The sequence below is a fragment of the Somniosus microcephalus genome, chromosome 4 (assembly GCF_052327205.1).
Source record: "Somniosus microcephalus isolate GS21.2 chromosome 4, FLI_Smic_1.0, whole genome shotgun sequence".
NCBI lineage: Eukaryota > Metazoa > Chordata > Chondrichthyes > Squaliformes > Somniosidae > Somniosus > Somniosus microcephalus.
This window is the reverse complement of record NC_140990.1, coordinates 43,240,141-43,257,384: the sequence shown is the minus strand read 5'-3', so window position 1 is coordinate 43,257,384 and position 17,244 is coordinate 43,240,141. Positions and strand designations below refer to the sequence as shown.

The following is a 17,244-nucleotide window of genomic DNA, read 5'->3' as shown; positions in this document are numbered from 1 at the left end:
AAGCCTCCAGAGAGACTGACTTATAATTGATTAACTGCAGCAAATGTGTAGATTATTGTTCTTGTAAACATGTTAATTAATGATTACTTAAAATGTTATATACTAATTGTGGTAAACCACTGTTGTTAGTATTGTTGTTCACTGTTAGTACTGTTGTTCACTCTTGCATATTGTTGTACTTGTCTGTGCATGCCTCAGCTGACTCCGCCCCTGGCTCCACCCTCATGGCTGGGTATAAAGGTCGCTGCTCAGAAGCCTCCGGCCCTTTTGGATACCAGGCAACCACAAGAGGCATGCTCTGTTCTTTGGTAATAAAAGCCTGTTTATTACTTTCTCAATCTCCAGTCTTTTGTAGCAATTGATAGTGCATCAATTTTATTACCAAAGTTAAATGTTGGCTGCGGATGCTGATCAACCGATGGCGCAAAACGCTGAGCAGCAGGCGCTGCTGCGAGCCCTCAGACCAACATGCCTGGACTTAGACCCCCAAGAAGCAGGTTCGTCGACTAAATTCGCACAATGGCTGCGTTGCTTTGAGGCGTATCTGGAAGCCTCGACCGTGACTCTTGATGAAAATAAACTGAAAATCCTGGCCTCGAAGGTGAGCCACCAAGTCTATACTTTAATCCAAGATGCGACGACCTACGCGGCGGCTATCGACCTACTGAAAGGGCAGTATGCACGCCCGGTTAACACGGTCTATGCCAGGCACCTTTTAAGATCTCGCAGACAGCAGCCCGGGGAATCGGTGGAAGCCTTCCTACGGGCACTGCGGGTACTCGGACGCGGCTGCGACTGCAAGGAAGTATCGGCCGCGGCACATGCGGAGGGACTGATACGAGACGCTTTCGTTGCGGGTCTAAGGTCCGACTACTCCCGGCAGAGGCTGCTGGAGAAGGGTGAAATAGACCTGACAAAGGCAGTGTCCCTCGCGCTCTCGCTCGACGCGGCCCACAGAAATATGGACGCTTTCTCCACTCATCGCCCCGCGCCGTGGACGCCGCAATCTTGGGCCATGGGACCGCCACCTCCGACTGCTGCAGCGATGTCCAAGGCACAAAAATGCTATTTTTGTGGCCAAGCTAAACACCCTAGAGCATGCTGCCCCGCGAAGAATGCTACCTGCTCCGGCTGCGGGAAGAAAGGTCACTACGTTAGCGCCTGCAAAGGGAAGACCGCTAACGCCAGCAGCGCTGCGTGCGAACCGTGGGCGCAGCCATCTTGTCCGCCATCTTGGGCTCCCCCAGCCGCGTGGGGATCGGGACCGTGGGCGCCGCCATTTTGTCCGCCATCTTGGACGCCTCCGACTTCAACCACGGGGGACCCGGACTCAACCACCGCCTCATCTGACGACCACATCGACTCGCTCGACCATACGCTGGCCTCCGTGACGCTGGACCAATCTCTCCCTCATCAACTGTCCAGGTCCATGATGGATATTACGGTAAACGGCCGCGCCACTACCTGCCTTTTTGACAGCGGGAGCACGGAGAGCTTTATCCACCCCGACACGGTGCGCAGTTACTCTCTCCCGGTCCTGCCGACGCGCCATCGGATCTCTTTGGCTTCCAAAGCCCAGTCAGCGGACGTCGGTGGCTACTGTGTAGTGACCCTTTCAGTAAGGGGCACAGAATACAAAAATTTTAAACTTCTGGTCCTGCCCCATCTCTGCGCTGCCGTTCTACTGGGGTTGGATTTTCAGTGCCACCTTAAGAGTGTCACATTAGCGTATGACGGACCCCTCCCCCCACTCACAGTCTGCAGCCAGCAGCTTTTAAATCGCCCGCCGTGCACCATTTGCAGCCTCTCCACCCTTAAAGTCCCCCCCCCCTCCTTGTTCGCTAACCTCACCCGCGACTGTAAGCCCATCGCTACCAAAAGCAGGCGTTACAGTGTTGGGGATAGGAGCTTCATTAAATCCGAGGTAGCGAGACTCCTGAAGGAAGGGATTATTGAAAGTAGCACCAGCCCATGGCGAGCACAAGTGGTGGTAGTGAAGACTGGCGAAAAACAGCGCCTAGTTATTGACTACAGCCAGACGATCAATCGCTACACCCAACTAGATGCATACCCACTCCCCCGCATATCTGACATGGTCAATCAGATAGCACAATACCGGGTGTTCTCGACGATTGATCTGAAGTCGGCATACCACCAGCTCCCCATCAGGGCTGAGGACCGCCAGTACACAGCTTTTGAAGCTGACGGTCGGCTCTATCACTTTCTCAGAGTTCCCTTCGGCGTCACCAACGGAGTTTCTGTCTTCCAACGGGAGATGGACCGGATGGTTGACCAGAACGCGCTCCAGGCCACTTTCCCATATCTAGACAACGTCACCATCTGCGGCCACGACCAGCAGGACCACGACGTTAATCTAGAGAAATTCCTCCGGACGGCCCAGCGGCTGAATCTCACATACAACAAAGACAAATGTATGTTTCGTACTACGCGCCTTGCTATTCTTGGCTGCGTAGTGGAGAACGGAGTCATCGGCCCAGACCCCGATAGAATGCGCCCCCTTATGGAGCTCCCCCTCCCCCACTGCCAGAAAGCACTGAAGAGATGCCTGGGGTTTTTCTCTTACTATGCTCAGTGGGTGCCCAACTATGCGGATAAAGCCCGACCCCTCATCAAGTCCGCCTCCTTCCCCCTGACAGCAGAGGCCTGTGCAGCCTTCACTCTCATAAAAGGAGACATTGCGAAGGCCACAATGCACGCTGTGGATGAGTCCCTTCCTTTTCAAGTGGAGAGCGACGCATCCGACTTTGCCCTAGCTGCAACCCTTAACCAGGCGGGGAGACCCGTGGCCTTTTTCTCAAGGACCCTCCAGGGCCCCGAGATTCGACACTCCTCTGTCGAAAAGGAGGCCCAGGCCATTGTGGAAGCCGTGCGACATTGGCGGCATTACCTGGCCGGAAAACGATTTACCCTGCTCACTGACCAGCGTTCAGTGGCTTTTATGTTTCATAATAAGCAGCGGGGCAAAATCAAGAATGACAAGATCTTAAGGTGGAGAATCGAACTCTCCACCTACAATTACGATATCTTGTACCGGCCCGGGAAACTCAATGAGCCCCCAGATGCCCTATCACGTGGTACGTGCGCCAACGCGCAGGTTGATAGGCTACAGACCCTCCACAATGACCTCTGCCACCCGGGGGTCACCAGGTTCTTCCATTTTATCAAATCCCGTAACCTGCCCTACTCCATCGAGGAGGTCAGGACCATGACCAGGAACTGCCAGATCTGTGCCGAGTGCAAGCCGCATTTTTATAGGCCAGACAGAGCGAGCCTGATCAAAGCCACGCGCCCCTTCGAGCGGCTGAGCATCGATTTTAAAGGGCCCCTCCCCTCCTCTGACCGCAATGTGTACTTCCTCAATATAATTGATGAGTACTCCCGTTTCCCGTTTGCCATCCCTTGCTCGGACATGACCAGTACCACGGTCATTAAATGTCTGAATGACCTCTTCGCCTTGTTCGGTTTCCCTAGCTATATCCATAGCGACAGGGGCTCATCTTTTATGAGCGACGAACTTCGGCAGTACCTGCTCGCGAGAGGCATTGCTACAAGCAGGACCACCAGCTACAACCCCCGGGGTAACGGCCAGGTGGAAAGGGAGAATGCGACAGTCTGGAAGGCAGTCCTTTTAAACTTAAAATCTAAGGGCCTTCCGACCTCCCGCTGGCAGGAGGTCCTCCCTGCGGCGCTCCATTCCATTCGGTCGCTGCTCTGTACACCCACCAATGCCACTCCTCACGAGAGAATGTTCTCCTTCCCCAGGAAGTCCACGTCGGGGATTTCGCTACCAACATGGCTGACTTCTCCAGGTCCCGTCCTACTGCGGAAGCACGTGAGGACCCATAAGGCGGACCCCCTGGTCGAGAGGGTGAGCCTCCTCCACGCCAACCCGCAGTATGCTTACGTGGTGTACCCGGACGGGCGGGAGGACACAGTCTCCATTCGAGACCTCGCACCTGCAGGTGCTCCTGAAACACCCTCTTCGCCACCCACCGCTACTCCTGCCTACCCCCAGGACACAGTCCCCGCACGAGACCTCGCACCTTCGGGTGCCTCTGAGAGACCACCATCGCTACCTCCCATTACCCATGCTCTGACCCCTGTAGACGGCATGCAGCAGCCCCAGGGTCCGCCACCTGCTACACCTCCTCTGAACGAGACACCGGGTTCACCGTTGGATGCTGCACCATCACCGCCGCTGCTGCGACGCTCAGGACGGCTTACAAGGCCTCCTGATAGACTTCAGTACACGAATTTTTAGTGCACTTCACCCCGCCGGACTCAATTCTAAACAAGGGGTGAATGTGGTAAACCACTGTTGTTAGTATTGTTGTTCACTGTTAGTACTGTTGTTCACTCTTGCATATTGTTGTACTTGTCTGTGCATGCCTCAGCTGACTCCGCCCCTGGCTCCACCCTCATGGCTGGGTATAAAGGTCGCTGCTCAGAAGCCTCCGGCCCTTTTGGATACCAGGCAACCACAAGAGGCATGCTCTGTTCTTTGGTAATAAAAGCCTGTTTATTACTTTCTCAATCTCCAGTCTTTTGTAGCAATTGATAGTGCATCACTAATTATCTAAAAGGGGAGGAATTGTAGTGTATGTACCTTTAAGAGCCCCTGTGTACTGTAATACCGGTAGTGACCACTCGGGTATATAAGCCTGTATAGCGTCTTGTATCTTTTAGTTCACCTCCAGACTTTGTTCAGTAAACACCTGTTAAATCAACTCCTGCATTCCGTGTCTCCATTAACACACAGATACAACACTATCCAGAAAGGATCAGGAAGCCTCCCCAAAGACTGAATATATAAATCGACTATTTTCAACTAATGTTGCATGTTAAAAGTGTTAATTGTAATTAGTTTGATATTTAATTGTTAAATGAGTGTTATGGTACTGTTAATCTAAAAGGGGAGGAATTGTAATGTATATACCTTTAAGGGGGGAACTATCTTTTACAGCTCATGTATACTGCAGTACCGGCAGTGACCACACCTGTATATAGCACTGAGTAGTAATCTGTACAGATCAGTTCCACTGTGAGCCACGTTGAGTAAACACCTGTTGTACCGTTCTCCTGCAGTCTGTGTCTTATTATACACGGACACAACAACCGTGGTCATCTTGTAGACCGTACATACTGCAGACACAGTGCACCAGTGGTGGAGATTGAGTCCTGTGGCAGGGGCGCTGATGAGGTGGATTTCTCTGTCCGTGAGTTTTGAGGCATCGCTAGTGGCGTTTTTCACCACTTTCCACCTTTAAAACAAACCTTGCTGCCAGTTTATTAAAGCCATTAACAGCCGCTCGGGTGGTACACACCAATAAATGAGGCCTTGTTTCCCTCAGAATGACAGGCCTGAACCCGAGCTAGAAAACATTTCGTCATTAAACCAGACTGGGCGGGGCCTGAGGTGCGAGTTAGTAACGGAAAATTGGTGGCCAGCGTACTTCACACCAGGGCTGAGGACCTGGGGACTCGGGTTTCTGTATCATTTATTTATTCATTTAGTTTATTGCCCAATCTCAATCGGACGGGCGGGTCATCTTGCTGTCCGGCGGAGGCGAGGTTCCCCAATGGAGGACTCTCTATGCGGGGGTCCTTCCCTGCACCATTGGGGATCTGGGGTGGAGACAGTTGCAGGGAGCAGTCATGTGCACAATTTTTAAGCTCCTTTCCGGACTCCAAGGCCAGATGTGTTTTTTGTGGCCTAGAGGAGTCCACGGGCCGTGTATATATTCAGTGTGAGACGTTGCAGCCCCTGTATCGTTAACTGAAGGGGCTGCTCCTCAACTCTTGGTTACACTTTGCCCCACGCTCCTAATCTTTGGCAGCCCGGAGCAGAGGGGGGTGAGTAAGTCGGAGGATCTTCTCCTGGACCTGCTCTTGGGCCTGGCGAAAACAGCAATTTGTAGGTCCAGGATGGGTGGGGCCCATGGTGGGGTCACTCTGCCTGCCTGCCTCTCCCGTGGTCTTGTCCATGCCCAGGTGGCCCTGGAGAGGGAGCAGGCGGTGTCCACTGGTTCACTTGATACCTTCCCCGACCGGTGGGCACGGAAGGTATCGAGAGGCGATAATCGATCCTCACAATCAAATTGTGATGTAATTATTAATTGTGTGTGTCACAAATACATTCCTTCTATTTTGATACAAAAGCTCTACTAGACATGTGATATACCTATCAATTCAGTTCATGAAAAGCGACGAGTTAAGTTAGTAACTATAGGTTTTTATTGGCTAAATAACAGAGCCCACCCTCGTGGGTGATCAGATCCAACAAGGAGGAATACCAGCCAGTCGACCACCTTTATACCTGGGCAAGCAGGCGGAGCCATGGGCGGAGTCAGCTGTGGTCAGCCCAGGTATAACAGCGTGACAAGAGGTGACCTTGTGTAGTGATACAACAGTGTAAGCAGTGATAACCATAGTGTAACGCTATAAACAGTGATAACCATAGTGTAACGATAGTGAACGATAAAAGTGGTTTACCACAACATGTTAAACTACTAGTTATTTAATCAGGGCTGCAGCTGCTGAAAGGTTGACTGTACTGAGGTTTGTGGCCAGAGCTGGCAGACGTGTTATTCTGAAGTCTGATGTCTCACACCTGAAGACTCTGTTTATGTCGTGTTGTAATGACCTTTTTCTGTTGCCTGGTGTCAGAAATAGAAATCAAAGGGAGATGATGCCCCACTCTGTTAATCAACTCTTTGACACATTCCCATGCATTTCCTTTCTTAATTTACAAAGATCACAACTCCATTAGTGAACAATGGATTGTCAGTCTGCCAATTTTTAATGAGGCTTGAAAGGATTTGCTGTGAAGCTACACCTGCCCATCTGTCTGTGTGTCACTGTGTTTGGATTGTGTTAGACAACAGTCCTAATATCTCGCCTACATACATTACAATTTTTGAATGTTAGATTGTACTTGGAAGAAGTTGAGTTTGAATCTAACAATTCTGAAACTGGGAGCTGTTAATGATTTGTTTTTCACATAACTATATAGTGATCTGATCAGTCAAAGCAAATTAAAAGATGCTGCTATTTACTGAACACAACTGAATAATTCTACAAGGATGCTATCGCAGTCTTCCTCAGTATTAACTACACCCCCCAATTTAGTGTCATCTGCAAATTTTGAAATTGTACTTCTGATTCTCAAGTCCAAATTATTCATGTAAATGGTGAACAACAGTGGTCCCAGCACCGATCCCCGTGGAACACCACTTCCCACCTTCCGCCCGTCTGAGTAAATACCTTTAACTCATCCCGTTACTATAACTGGACTTGTCTCCATTCCCGTGCCATGGGGATTGCTGTACCAGACGGGAGGGGCAACATTTGGGGACTCTCGATTCTCCACCAATTCCCATTCCCCTTCTTTCTGGTGGATAATGGAGGTGCCACTGTGTGTAATGTGCAAGACAGTAAGAATTGTCAGCGAGGATTAATCAGCACTTTCGAAATGGAGATGATAATCAGTGGAATCTTTCAGGCACTGAATTGTAGATTTTGTACCAAAGATCAATTTAGGATTGAAGTAAAAGTTCATGATTTTATTTTAAAATAATTCAGGGACTCTCATCAGAAATTAAGGGGAAAGTTCAGACAGCGGTTCTTAAACGAACACTGCAGCCCCGACAACTCAATCAGCTATATATCCAGAAAATTAAACTGCAGCCCAGTTATAGGAGTTATTAACATCAGCAGAAACAAACCTCAACTGTCAGAATGAACAAGGTTCAGTCCTGGATGTGATTAACAGCAGCAATAACAGCAGAATCCAACCTCTGCCGTCACTTGTGAACTCGCTGGTGTCTCAGCAGGTTGGATGACTGATTGAATCCCTTCCCACACGTGGAGCAGGTGAATGGCATCTCCCCAGTGTGAACTCGCTGGTGTCTCAGCAGGTTGGATGACTGATTGAATCCCTTCCCACACATGGAGCAGGTGAATGGCATCTCCCCAGTGTGAACTCGCTGGTGTCTCAGCAGGTGCGATGACCGAATGAATCCTTTCCCACACATGGAGCAGGTGAACGGCCTCTCCCCGGTGTGAATGCACTGGTGTATCAGCAGGTTGGATGAATGAGTGAATCCCTTCCCACACACAGGGCAGGTGAATGGCCTCTCCCCAGTGTGAATGCGCTGGTGTCTCAGAAGTTCGGAGGAATTAGTGAATCCCTTCTCACACACGGGGCAGGTAAACGGCCTCTCTGCAGTGTGAATGTGCTGGTGTATCAGCAGGGTGGATGAATTAGTGAATCCCTTCCCACACACAGGGCAGGTGAACGGTCTCTCCCCAGTGTGATTTTGCTGGTGTGCAATGAGGTGAGATAACTGCCTGAACCTCTTCCCACAGTGAGAGCAACTGAACGGTCTCTCGTCAGTGTGAACTCGCTGGTGTGTCAGAAGGTGGGATGACTGACTGAATCCCTTCCCACACTCGGAGCAGGTGAACGGCCTCTCCCCGGTGTGACTGCGTCGATGAGTTTCCAGCCGGGATGGGGAGCTGAATCCCTTCCCACAGTCCCCACATTCCCATGGTTTCTCCATGGTGCGGGTGTCCTTGTGTCTTTCCAGGTTGGACGATCGGTTGAAGCCTCGTCCACACACAGAACACGTGTACGGTTTCTCCTCACTGTGAATGGTGCGATGTTTTTTCAGACTGTGTAACTGGTTAAAGCTCTTTCCACAGTCAGTGCACTGGAACACTCTCACTCGGATGTGTGTGTCTCGGTGCTTTTCCAGTCACACTGATCTTTGAAATCTTTTCCCACAGACAGAACAGGCAAACATTTCTCCTTCCACATTCAAAGACCGATGATATTCCCTGTAAAAGCAGTTTACAAAAGACATCACTATAAGTTCAGGATAAAAATGAACAGATAATTCTAGTTTCTATGGAACATTCTCTCCTCTCTTATTACATTGAATTACACAGATTGTACAGCACAGAAACAGGCCATTCGGCCCAACTGGTCCATGCGGTGTTTATGCTCCACACGCGCCTCCTCCCATCTCTCTCCATCTCACCCTATCAGCATCTCCTTCTATTCCTTTCTCCCATGTGTTTATCCAGCTTCCCCTTAAATGTATCCCTGCTCTTCACCTCAACTACTCTCTGTGGCAGCAAGTTCCACATTCTCAGCACTCTCTGGGTGAAGGAGTTTAATCTAAATAGGACTTTCCTGGGCAGCCAATCAGCACTGCTGCCTCTTTTGTGCATTTCCTGGCGAGGCGAAACAGTTGATATTTTCTGATCAAAAAGAGCTGAGCTCGGCAGCATTAGTCCTGATTTGCCTCCTTTGGGGACCAGGTGTACGAGCAGAGTGAGCGCAGCCTTCACAGCAACCGTAATAAAATTGTTACAGTTGTGAAGGAACTTTGTGTCAGTGCACTGGCCCACAAAGTATGTGTGTCGATTATTGTCTTATTATGCTACTGTAAATGTTTTAAAAGCTCTTTATAAATGTAAATTGTTGTTGGTGTATAGAGTACTCTGTTGAAATTTAGTGAAATGATCGATAACCAAGGAAGATCATTTTTTTGTTTGGTTCTGTTAGTTTTCATAGAATCATGGAAACGTACATCACCAAGGAGGCCATTCGGCCCGTCGTGCCTGTGCTGGCTCTTAGACAGAGCACTCGTACTTAGTCCCACATCCCTGCTTGTTGTCCGTAACCCTGTAAGATCCTCATCCTCAAGTACCCGCCCAACTCCCTTTTAAAATCATTGATGGAATCAGCTCATGACCTTTTCAGGAAGAGCGTTCCAGATCCCGACAACTCTCTGAGTTTTATTCAATTGTTACCACAGTTGCCTTCTGTGAAGGTTTAATAATAAACGCATTTTGCTGTGAAAGCAACTAAAACATTCCTAGTATATAAATAGATAGATACATCAAAATATTAAAATTGTGGGAGGGAGGGCAGTGCTCGCCAGGGCCCAATAAACAATGGAATTCTTGTTTCCCAACCCAATGCTCAGAAGATGAAGTCCCAGAGCTGCCTCTGGCTCGGTTCCACCTGTCCTCTTCTGACAAGCGAAGGTGTTGGTCAGTGCACTGTGATTGCCCAGTGGGCAGAAAATGGCAAATCTAGAAATATGACCAAAATAACATATTTTAACCCCAAAGCTGTAAATCCCCATCCCACACACTCTTCCTCCTCCCTGTGCTGAAATCCAAACCCATCGCACCATCTCCAACATTTCTTTCCTCCACTCCCAATTTTCCCCCTCCCTCTACTCTGGTTGGGTTCAGTTCTACACCCGCTGTGTGCAGAGTGAGAATAAAATCAATGAGTCAATGATTGTCTCTCCTGGTCACTGGGACCCTGAAGCCCCGCCCACTCTCTGTTCCTGTACCAAAATGGCCGCACATGCGCGTATGGGGACGATAGCAGAGTGATAATGTCACTGGACTAGTAATCCAGAGGCCTGGTTAAATGATCCAGAGACGTGAGTTCAAATCCCACCACGGCAGCTGGGGAATTCAAATTCAGTTAATTCAATAAATCTGGAACAAAAAGCTAATATCAGTAATGGTGACTATGAAACTATCGGATTGTCGTAAAAACCCATCTGGTTCACTAATGTCCTTTCGGGAAGGAAATCTGCCATCCTTACTCGGTGTTATATAGTTATGTTGGGACTACATTGTACAAGTGTACTAACACTCAAATCAAGTGTAGCAGCACTACGATGCTGGGAAAGTAGTGCACAGGCGCCGCACAGTGCACTTGGAAATATCACCCCGCACCATGCGGCAGGCAGCCATTGCAACTCAAATAAAACAGTAGTTTAAAATTACAAACTACCGAGTCCAGAGTCGTCTTTACAAAGCACTACGAGTGCTAGAAGACATAACATGGTGGCAGCAGTATAAGTGAGTAAAACTTATGCAAATAAAAACGATATCAGATTGAAGAAAGAAATTTAAAAGTAAACTCTGCAGCGTTTTAACCGTGAATTGTACGGGCAGCTAAAATGGCGGCGTCCAATGCACTGACCGCGAATATGCTCCCCATCATGAACTGGGAAGCCGACAATATCGTGGAAGCTTTCTGGAAATTTAAGCAAAAATGTGAGCTTACATTTAAAAGTTTCCTGAAAGGCTCCTCCGATGAGGAAAAAGTCAGCTACATTCTACTGTGGGCAGGAGAAAAAGGCTTAGATCTCTATAACAGCTGGAGTTTATCCAAAGAGGATAAAACGAACCCTACGGAGATTTATGAAAAGTTCAGTAACCATCTCGAGCCTAAATCAAACCACCGCATACACCAGGTATAAATTCCAAAGCTTAAGACAGGAACCTGGCGAAACGGCTGACAATTTCCTGACGAGATTAAAAAACGAAGCCAGCAAATGCAAGTTTACGGAACTAGAAGAAAGGCTGGTAGACCAATTAATATGGGGATCAACACGTACAGAAGTGCAAAAAGAACTAATAGGAAAAGAAAAGCTCGGAATATCAGAAGCCATAGGTACAGCGAGGGCTCACGAAGCCACAAAACAACAGATGAAAACGCTGAATACTCATACAGCTGATGTGCGGACAACTCCCGAACCGGATCACAGTAGATGCAGTGCGCGAAAAGCACAGCACACAAAAACAAGTATATGACAGCGGGAAGAATACGTGTAGAAACTGCGGAAGACAGCACGACTACACAGACAGAAGAAAATGCCCAGCGTATGGAACAAGCTGCAACACGTGTGGTAAAGCAAACCACTGGCAAAAGATGTACAGAGCTAAAAGAGAGGGCTACACACCAAAAGCAGAGGTGGACAGCAGAACCAACAAAAGAAAAACAAAATCCATACCATGGGTGAGCAAGATGACGAAGACTGCGGGTACGACAAAGCCCTGAACATTGAAACCATAAAGGTTCTCTTACACGAAACGTCCAGAGCGGAAAGCACCCCAAAGAAAGAATGGCACAATATCATCCAGATTAAAAAGAGGATCGAAGGACAGCCCACAACCGTCAATCTAAAAGTAAAGTTGGACACAGGAGCTCAGAGCAACATCCTTCCACTGAGGCTGTACCAGAGGATCTTCCCCGAAAACTTGGGCGAAGATAGATACCCGAAAAGAGGATGTTTAAAAGCAAGCAACGTCACGCTGACAGCGTATGGGGGGAGCAAGATCAGACAACTCAGAACAACCTATATAAAAGGAACACACAAAAGCAGAAACATCAACTGCATGTTCTATGTGACCGACTCCGAGGGACCGGCGATCCTGGGATTAAACAGCTGCGAGAAGCTGGGGTTAATCTCGGTAAACCACGAACTAACAAAAACATCACTGAAAGTCGACAGCAACACCCCACTGGAGAATCGTCCACAAATCATGGACACGAAACATTTGATGGACATGTATCCAGAGTGTTTTGATGACACTGTAGGATGCTTCGGGGAGTTCAAGTACCATATAACAATAGATCCAGAGGTAAAACCCGTCATCCACGCTCCAAGAAAAATACCCATCGAGCTAAAAGAAAAATTATACACCGAACTAAAAGAAATGGAAGAGAAAGAAATAATCACAAAGGTCACTGAGCCCACAGACTGGGTAAACTCGATTGTGGTACAGGAAAAGCCGAACGAGTGGCTCAGAATCTGTCTGGACCCCAAAGACTTAAACCAGGCAATAAAGCGGGACCACTACCCCACACCAACATTAGAGGAAATCACACCAGCACTGGCAGGAGCCAAAGTCTTCTCCAAACTGGATGCCAGAAACGGCTACTGGAACGTAAAACTGGACGAAGAATCAACTAACCTGACGACTTTTAATACACCATTGGGGCGTTATAAATTCCTGCGGCTGCCATTCGGGTTGAAAGTCAGCCAAGACATCTTCCAACAAAAGATCGATGAAACATACAAAGGCTGTGAAGGAGCCATTGGAATCGCTGATGACATCCAAGTTTACGGAACAAATGAAAGAGACCACGACGTGCACTTGCACGAGGCCATGGAACGCACCAGAACGGCTGGCATCAAGCTGAGCGCCGAGAAGTGCATCGTTAAAAGTACGAAATGCAAATTTTTTGGCATGATCTACACACCGGAGGGTGTCAAGCCTAATCCCGAAAAGGTCAAGGCGATAGCAGAGATGAAACCTCCAAACGACAAGAAGGAGCTGAGAAGCTACCTCGGCTTGGTCCAGCATATGAGCTCTTTCATCCTGAACATGTCAGACTACACAGCGAACCTAAGAGAATTACTAAAAGAAGGCACCGAATACCAATGGTCAGAATCCCATGAGAGGAACTTCAAACACCTAAAGGAATTATTATGTAAAGAAACCAGCCTGTCTTATTACGATAGAAAAAAAACTGTCACCCTACAGGTAGATGCCTCTACCAGGGGGCTAGGGGCAGCCCTCGTGCAGGAAGGAAAACCAATAGCTTTCGCATCGAAGGCATTGACATCAGCAGAGACAAGATATGCAAACATCGAAAGAGAGCTATTGGCAGTAGTATACGGGTGCGAAAAGTTCCACACCTACTTATACGGAAGAAAATGCGAGGTAGAGAGTGACCATCGTCCACTCAAACAAATTTACAAGAAAAACCTAAGCAAGGCCCCAGCAAGACTGCAAAGGTTACTGTTAAGACTCCAAAGTTACGACTTTGAATGCCAGGAAAAGAAATGGCACTGGCAGATGCATTGTCTCGATTGTCACCACACAAAAAACACGAGATGGAAGGGCCTGACAGTAAAAATACACCACCTCGTAAATGTTACCCCCACAAAGCTTAGCCAAATTCAAGAGGAGACTGGTAAAGAGGAGTTGCTACTACTCATGCAACAGGTAATACAGGGGTGGCCAGAGAAGATCCAGCAGGTCCAAAACCAAATCCAACAGTACTGGACAATCAGAGACGACATCTCGGTGGAGGACGGTGTTCTCCTTGCTGTCTCAAGAATCATAATACCAAAAACGATGCAAACGGAACTTCTCCGCTTAATACACCAAGGCCATATGGGGATGGAGAAATGTAAACTAAGAGCCAGATCAGCTGTGTACTGGTTAGGCATGTACAAAAGCATAGAACAAATGGTCTCCACATGCTGCATATGCCAGAAATACCGAAACACACAGCAGAAGGAGGAGATGATTCAAATGGAAGTACCCCCGAGACCATGGCACACGGTCGGAACAGACCTGTTCCTGTGCAACCAGGAGTGGTACATCATAGTAGCAAACTACTACTCAAAATTTCCTTTTGTCAGAAGGATAAACGACATGAGAGCCACAACAATCACAAAAATTGCGAAAAACTTATTCGCAGAACAGGGCATCCCAGAGAAGGTCATCTGCGACAATGGGACACAATTCACCTCCAGCGAATTCAGAGCACTGGCTGGAAAATACGGATTTAAAATAATTACCTCATCCCCACATTACCCAAGGGAACACGGATTTATTGAAAGACAGATCCAAACAGTCAAAAGAGCTCTCATTAAAAGCAAGGAGATGGGAGAAGACCAAGACCTCGCCCTTTTGGCAATCAGATCGACACCTTTGAGAGCAGACTCGAAATCACCAGCAGAACTACTAAATGGTAGAAAATACAAAACAACTCTACCAGCAAAGATATATCCTCCCCAGAACCAAGAGGACGTTCGGCAGAAGCTGATGGAAACACAAGCTACGGGGAGCACACAATATAACAAGCATGCAAAACTACTACCGGAGCTGCTAAATGGGCAATCAGTGCATATACAAGATCCGTTGTTGAGAACATGGAGTCCAGCCAAGGTTATTGGAAAAGCTGATACTCCAAGATCTTACTTGGTAGAGACAGAACCTGGAAACCAATACAGGCAAAACAGGATCCATATCAGACCCTCAGCTGAAACTACCAGTTTTCTCCCTCCCTCTACTCTGGTTGGGTTCAGTTCTACACCCGCTGTGTGCAGAGTGAGAATAAAATCAATGAGCTGCTGATTTTCTCTGCTGGTCACTGGGCCTTTTTGGATGGACCAATAGGGTGAGACTGGGTTGCCCCAGGGTCACCAAACAAGAATCAGCCCAACAAGGCTCCCTTTCAGGGGCCACTAATATGGGAGAAACATGTCGTCCAATCAAACTGACAGAGACCCTGAAGCCCCGCCCACTCTTTGTTCCTGCCCAAAGTACCGCGCATGCGCAGTGAGACCCGCCCTGTCCAAAATGGCGGCCGGTAACCCGGATCACCCGGGCGGTCATTGCCCGAGCCTGTAACCGGGGAAACCCGGGGCCTGTGGGTTCTTATTCGCAGCCTCAGGCCTACACCGGGTGTTTATAAAGCTTTTAAACCCACCCGCGGGTCCAATCCGTCCCCTGCGTCCACAATCTCTTTCCGCCTCCTGGCCGCTGACCCGCCTGTTCCGCTCAAGCCATCGCCACCATTCGCACTGCGCATGCTCAGAGCACACCCAGTTACTGCGCCGCAGCACTGGGCTCCTGTCGTCATTGGTTGGGCACTTTCCGCTGCGCGGGGGATTCTGGGTTAATTCACCGCCATTGAAAGCCCCAATTGGGGAACAGATGTTTTTCTCACATCGAAGTTTGGGCCGGAGGGAGCAATAATCAAAATTAATGAATAAATAATTTTCAAAAATCAGTGTCCGCACCTGCAGTATGGACAATCTACAAGTTGGCTAAGATCAGGCTGTTTGGATTCAAGGGCCGGTGAGCAGAATGGATGCAAATTCCGCTACAAAAAAATTAATCGGTGGGTAGAAGTTATGGGAAGTTTCTCGGAGTGGCAGAAAGTGAGAAGTGTTGTCCTGCAGGGATCCTTGCTAGGAACACTGTTGTTGACCATCATTAGGGGTTGGGCACCACGATGGAACATTAGAGAGGTGAAACAAAGTGCACAGAGAACTGGGAGAGAGAAATATCAGTAGAGTAAAGAATCGTTCAGAAATAGGAAGGATCAGACAGGGGCCAAATGCGAGGCAGTCTAAGATGGCTTTGGAGTGCATGTGCGTAAATGCACGGGATGTGGTAAATAACATTGGTGAACTGCAGGCACAAGCAGCCACATGGGACCCTGATAAAGTGGCAAGGACAGAGACCTGGCTCAAACAAGGGGAGGATTGGGAACTCAATATTCCTAGCTACCAGATATTCAGGGAAGGAAAATGGGATGGCAGTATTGATCAAATAAAGTATTATAGCTCTGGAGAGGATGATGTATGTGAGAGGTCCAAAACAGAAGCTATTTGTTTAGATTTAAGGAACAATAGAGGGACTATTATGCTACTGGGTGTATACTATAGGTTATCATATAGTGGGAAGGAGATAGAGAAGCAAATTTGCAGGCAAATTACAGAAAGATGCAGGAACTAGTGTAGTGATAATGGGGGCTTTCAATTATCCGAATATAGACTGTGATAGTAACACTGTAAAGGTCACTGAGGGGGAGAAATTCCTGAAATAGGAAAACGGTTGTCAAAGGAAGGGTGGGGATGGTTAAGGACCAAATAGGGGATATTCTTGTGGAGGCAGAGGTCATGGTTGAGGTTCTAAATGAGTATGTTGCATCTGTCTTCACTAAAGAAGAGGGTGCTGCCAATGTAGCAGTAAAAGAGGAGGTAGTGGCGATTTTGCATAGTATAAAAATAGATAAAGAGGAGGCACTTAACAGGTTGGCTGGCCTCAAAGTAGAAAAGGCACCCAGATGGATGGGATGCATTCTAGGTTACTGAGGGCAGTAAGGGTTGAAATTAAGGAGGCTCTGGCCACAATCTTCCAATATGGAGGTGGTACCAGAGGACTGGAGGACTGCAAATATTACACACCTGTTTAAAAAGCGAGAGACGGATAAACCGTGCAACTACAGGCCAGCCAGTTTAACATCAGTAAGGGAAAGTATTAGGGACAATAATCCGGGACAAAATTGATTGGCATTTGAAAAACATGGGGTTATAAATGAAACTTAGCACGGATTTATTAAAAGCAATTTGTGTTTGACTAACTTGATTGAGTTCTTTGATGAAGTAACAGAGAGGGTTGATGAGGGTAGTGTGGTTCATTTTGTGTATTACTGGGAAACAAGGATGACAATGTTAAACTTGAGGCACTGCTGGACCAGGAGCCAGTGTAGGTCGGTGAGCACAGGGGTGATGGGTGAACAGGACATGGTGCGAGTTAAAATATGGCAGAAGAGTTTTGGATGAGCTGAAGTTTACAGAGTGTGAAGGAGGAGGC

General features: G+C 48.1%; 1 protein-coding gene across 1 annotated transcript; it reads right to left on the bottom strand.

Moving 5' to 3' along the window:
* Positions 1-6,237: 6,237 nt before the first annotated feature.
* On the bottom strand, positions 6,238-15,454 carry LOC147118745 (uncharacterized). Its single transcript, XM_085984561.1, has 2 exons — positions 15,350-15,454; positions 6,238-8,859 (listed from the first exon to the last, which is right to left on the bottom strand). Exon 2 carries the CDS (start codon positions 8,580-8,582, stop codon positions 7,824-7,826), a length of 759 nt encoding a protein of 252 aa, XP_085840687.1. The 5' UTR covers positions 8,583-8,859; positions 15,350-15,454; the 3' UTR covers positions 6,238-7,823.
* Between the last annotated feature and the right edge of the window lie 1,790 nt (positions 15,455-17,244).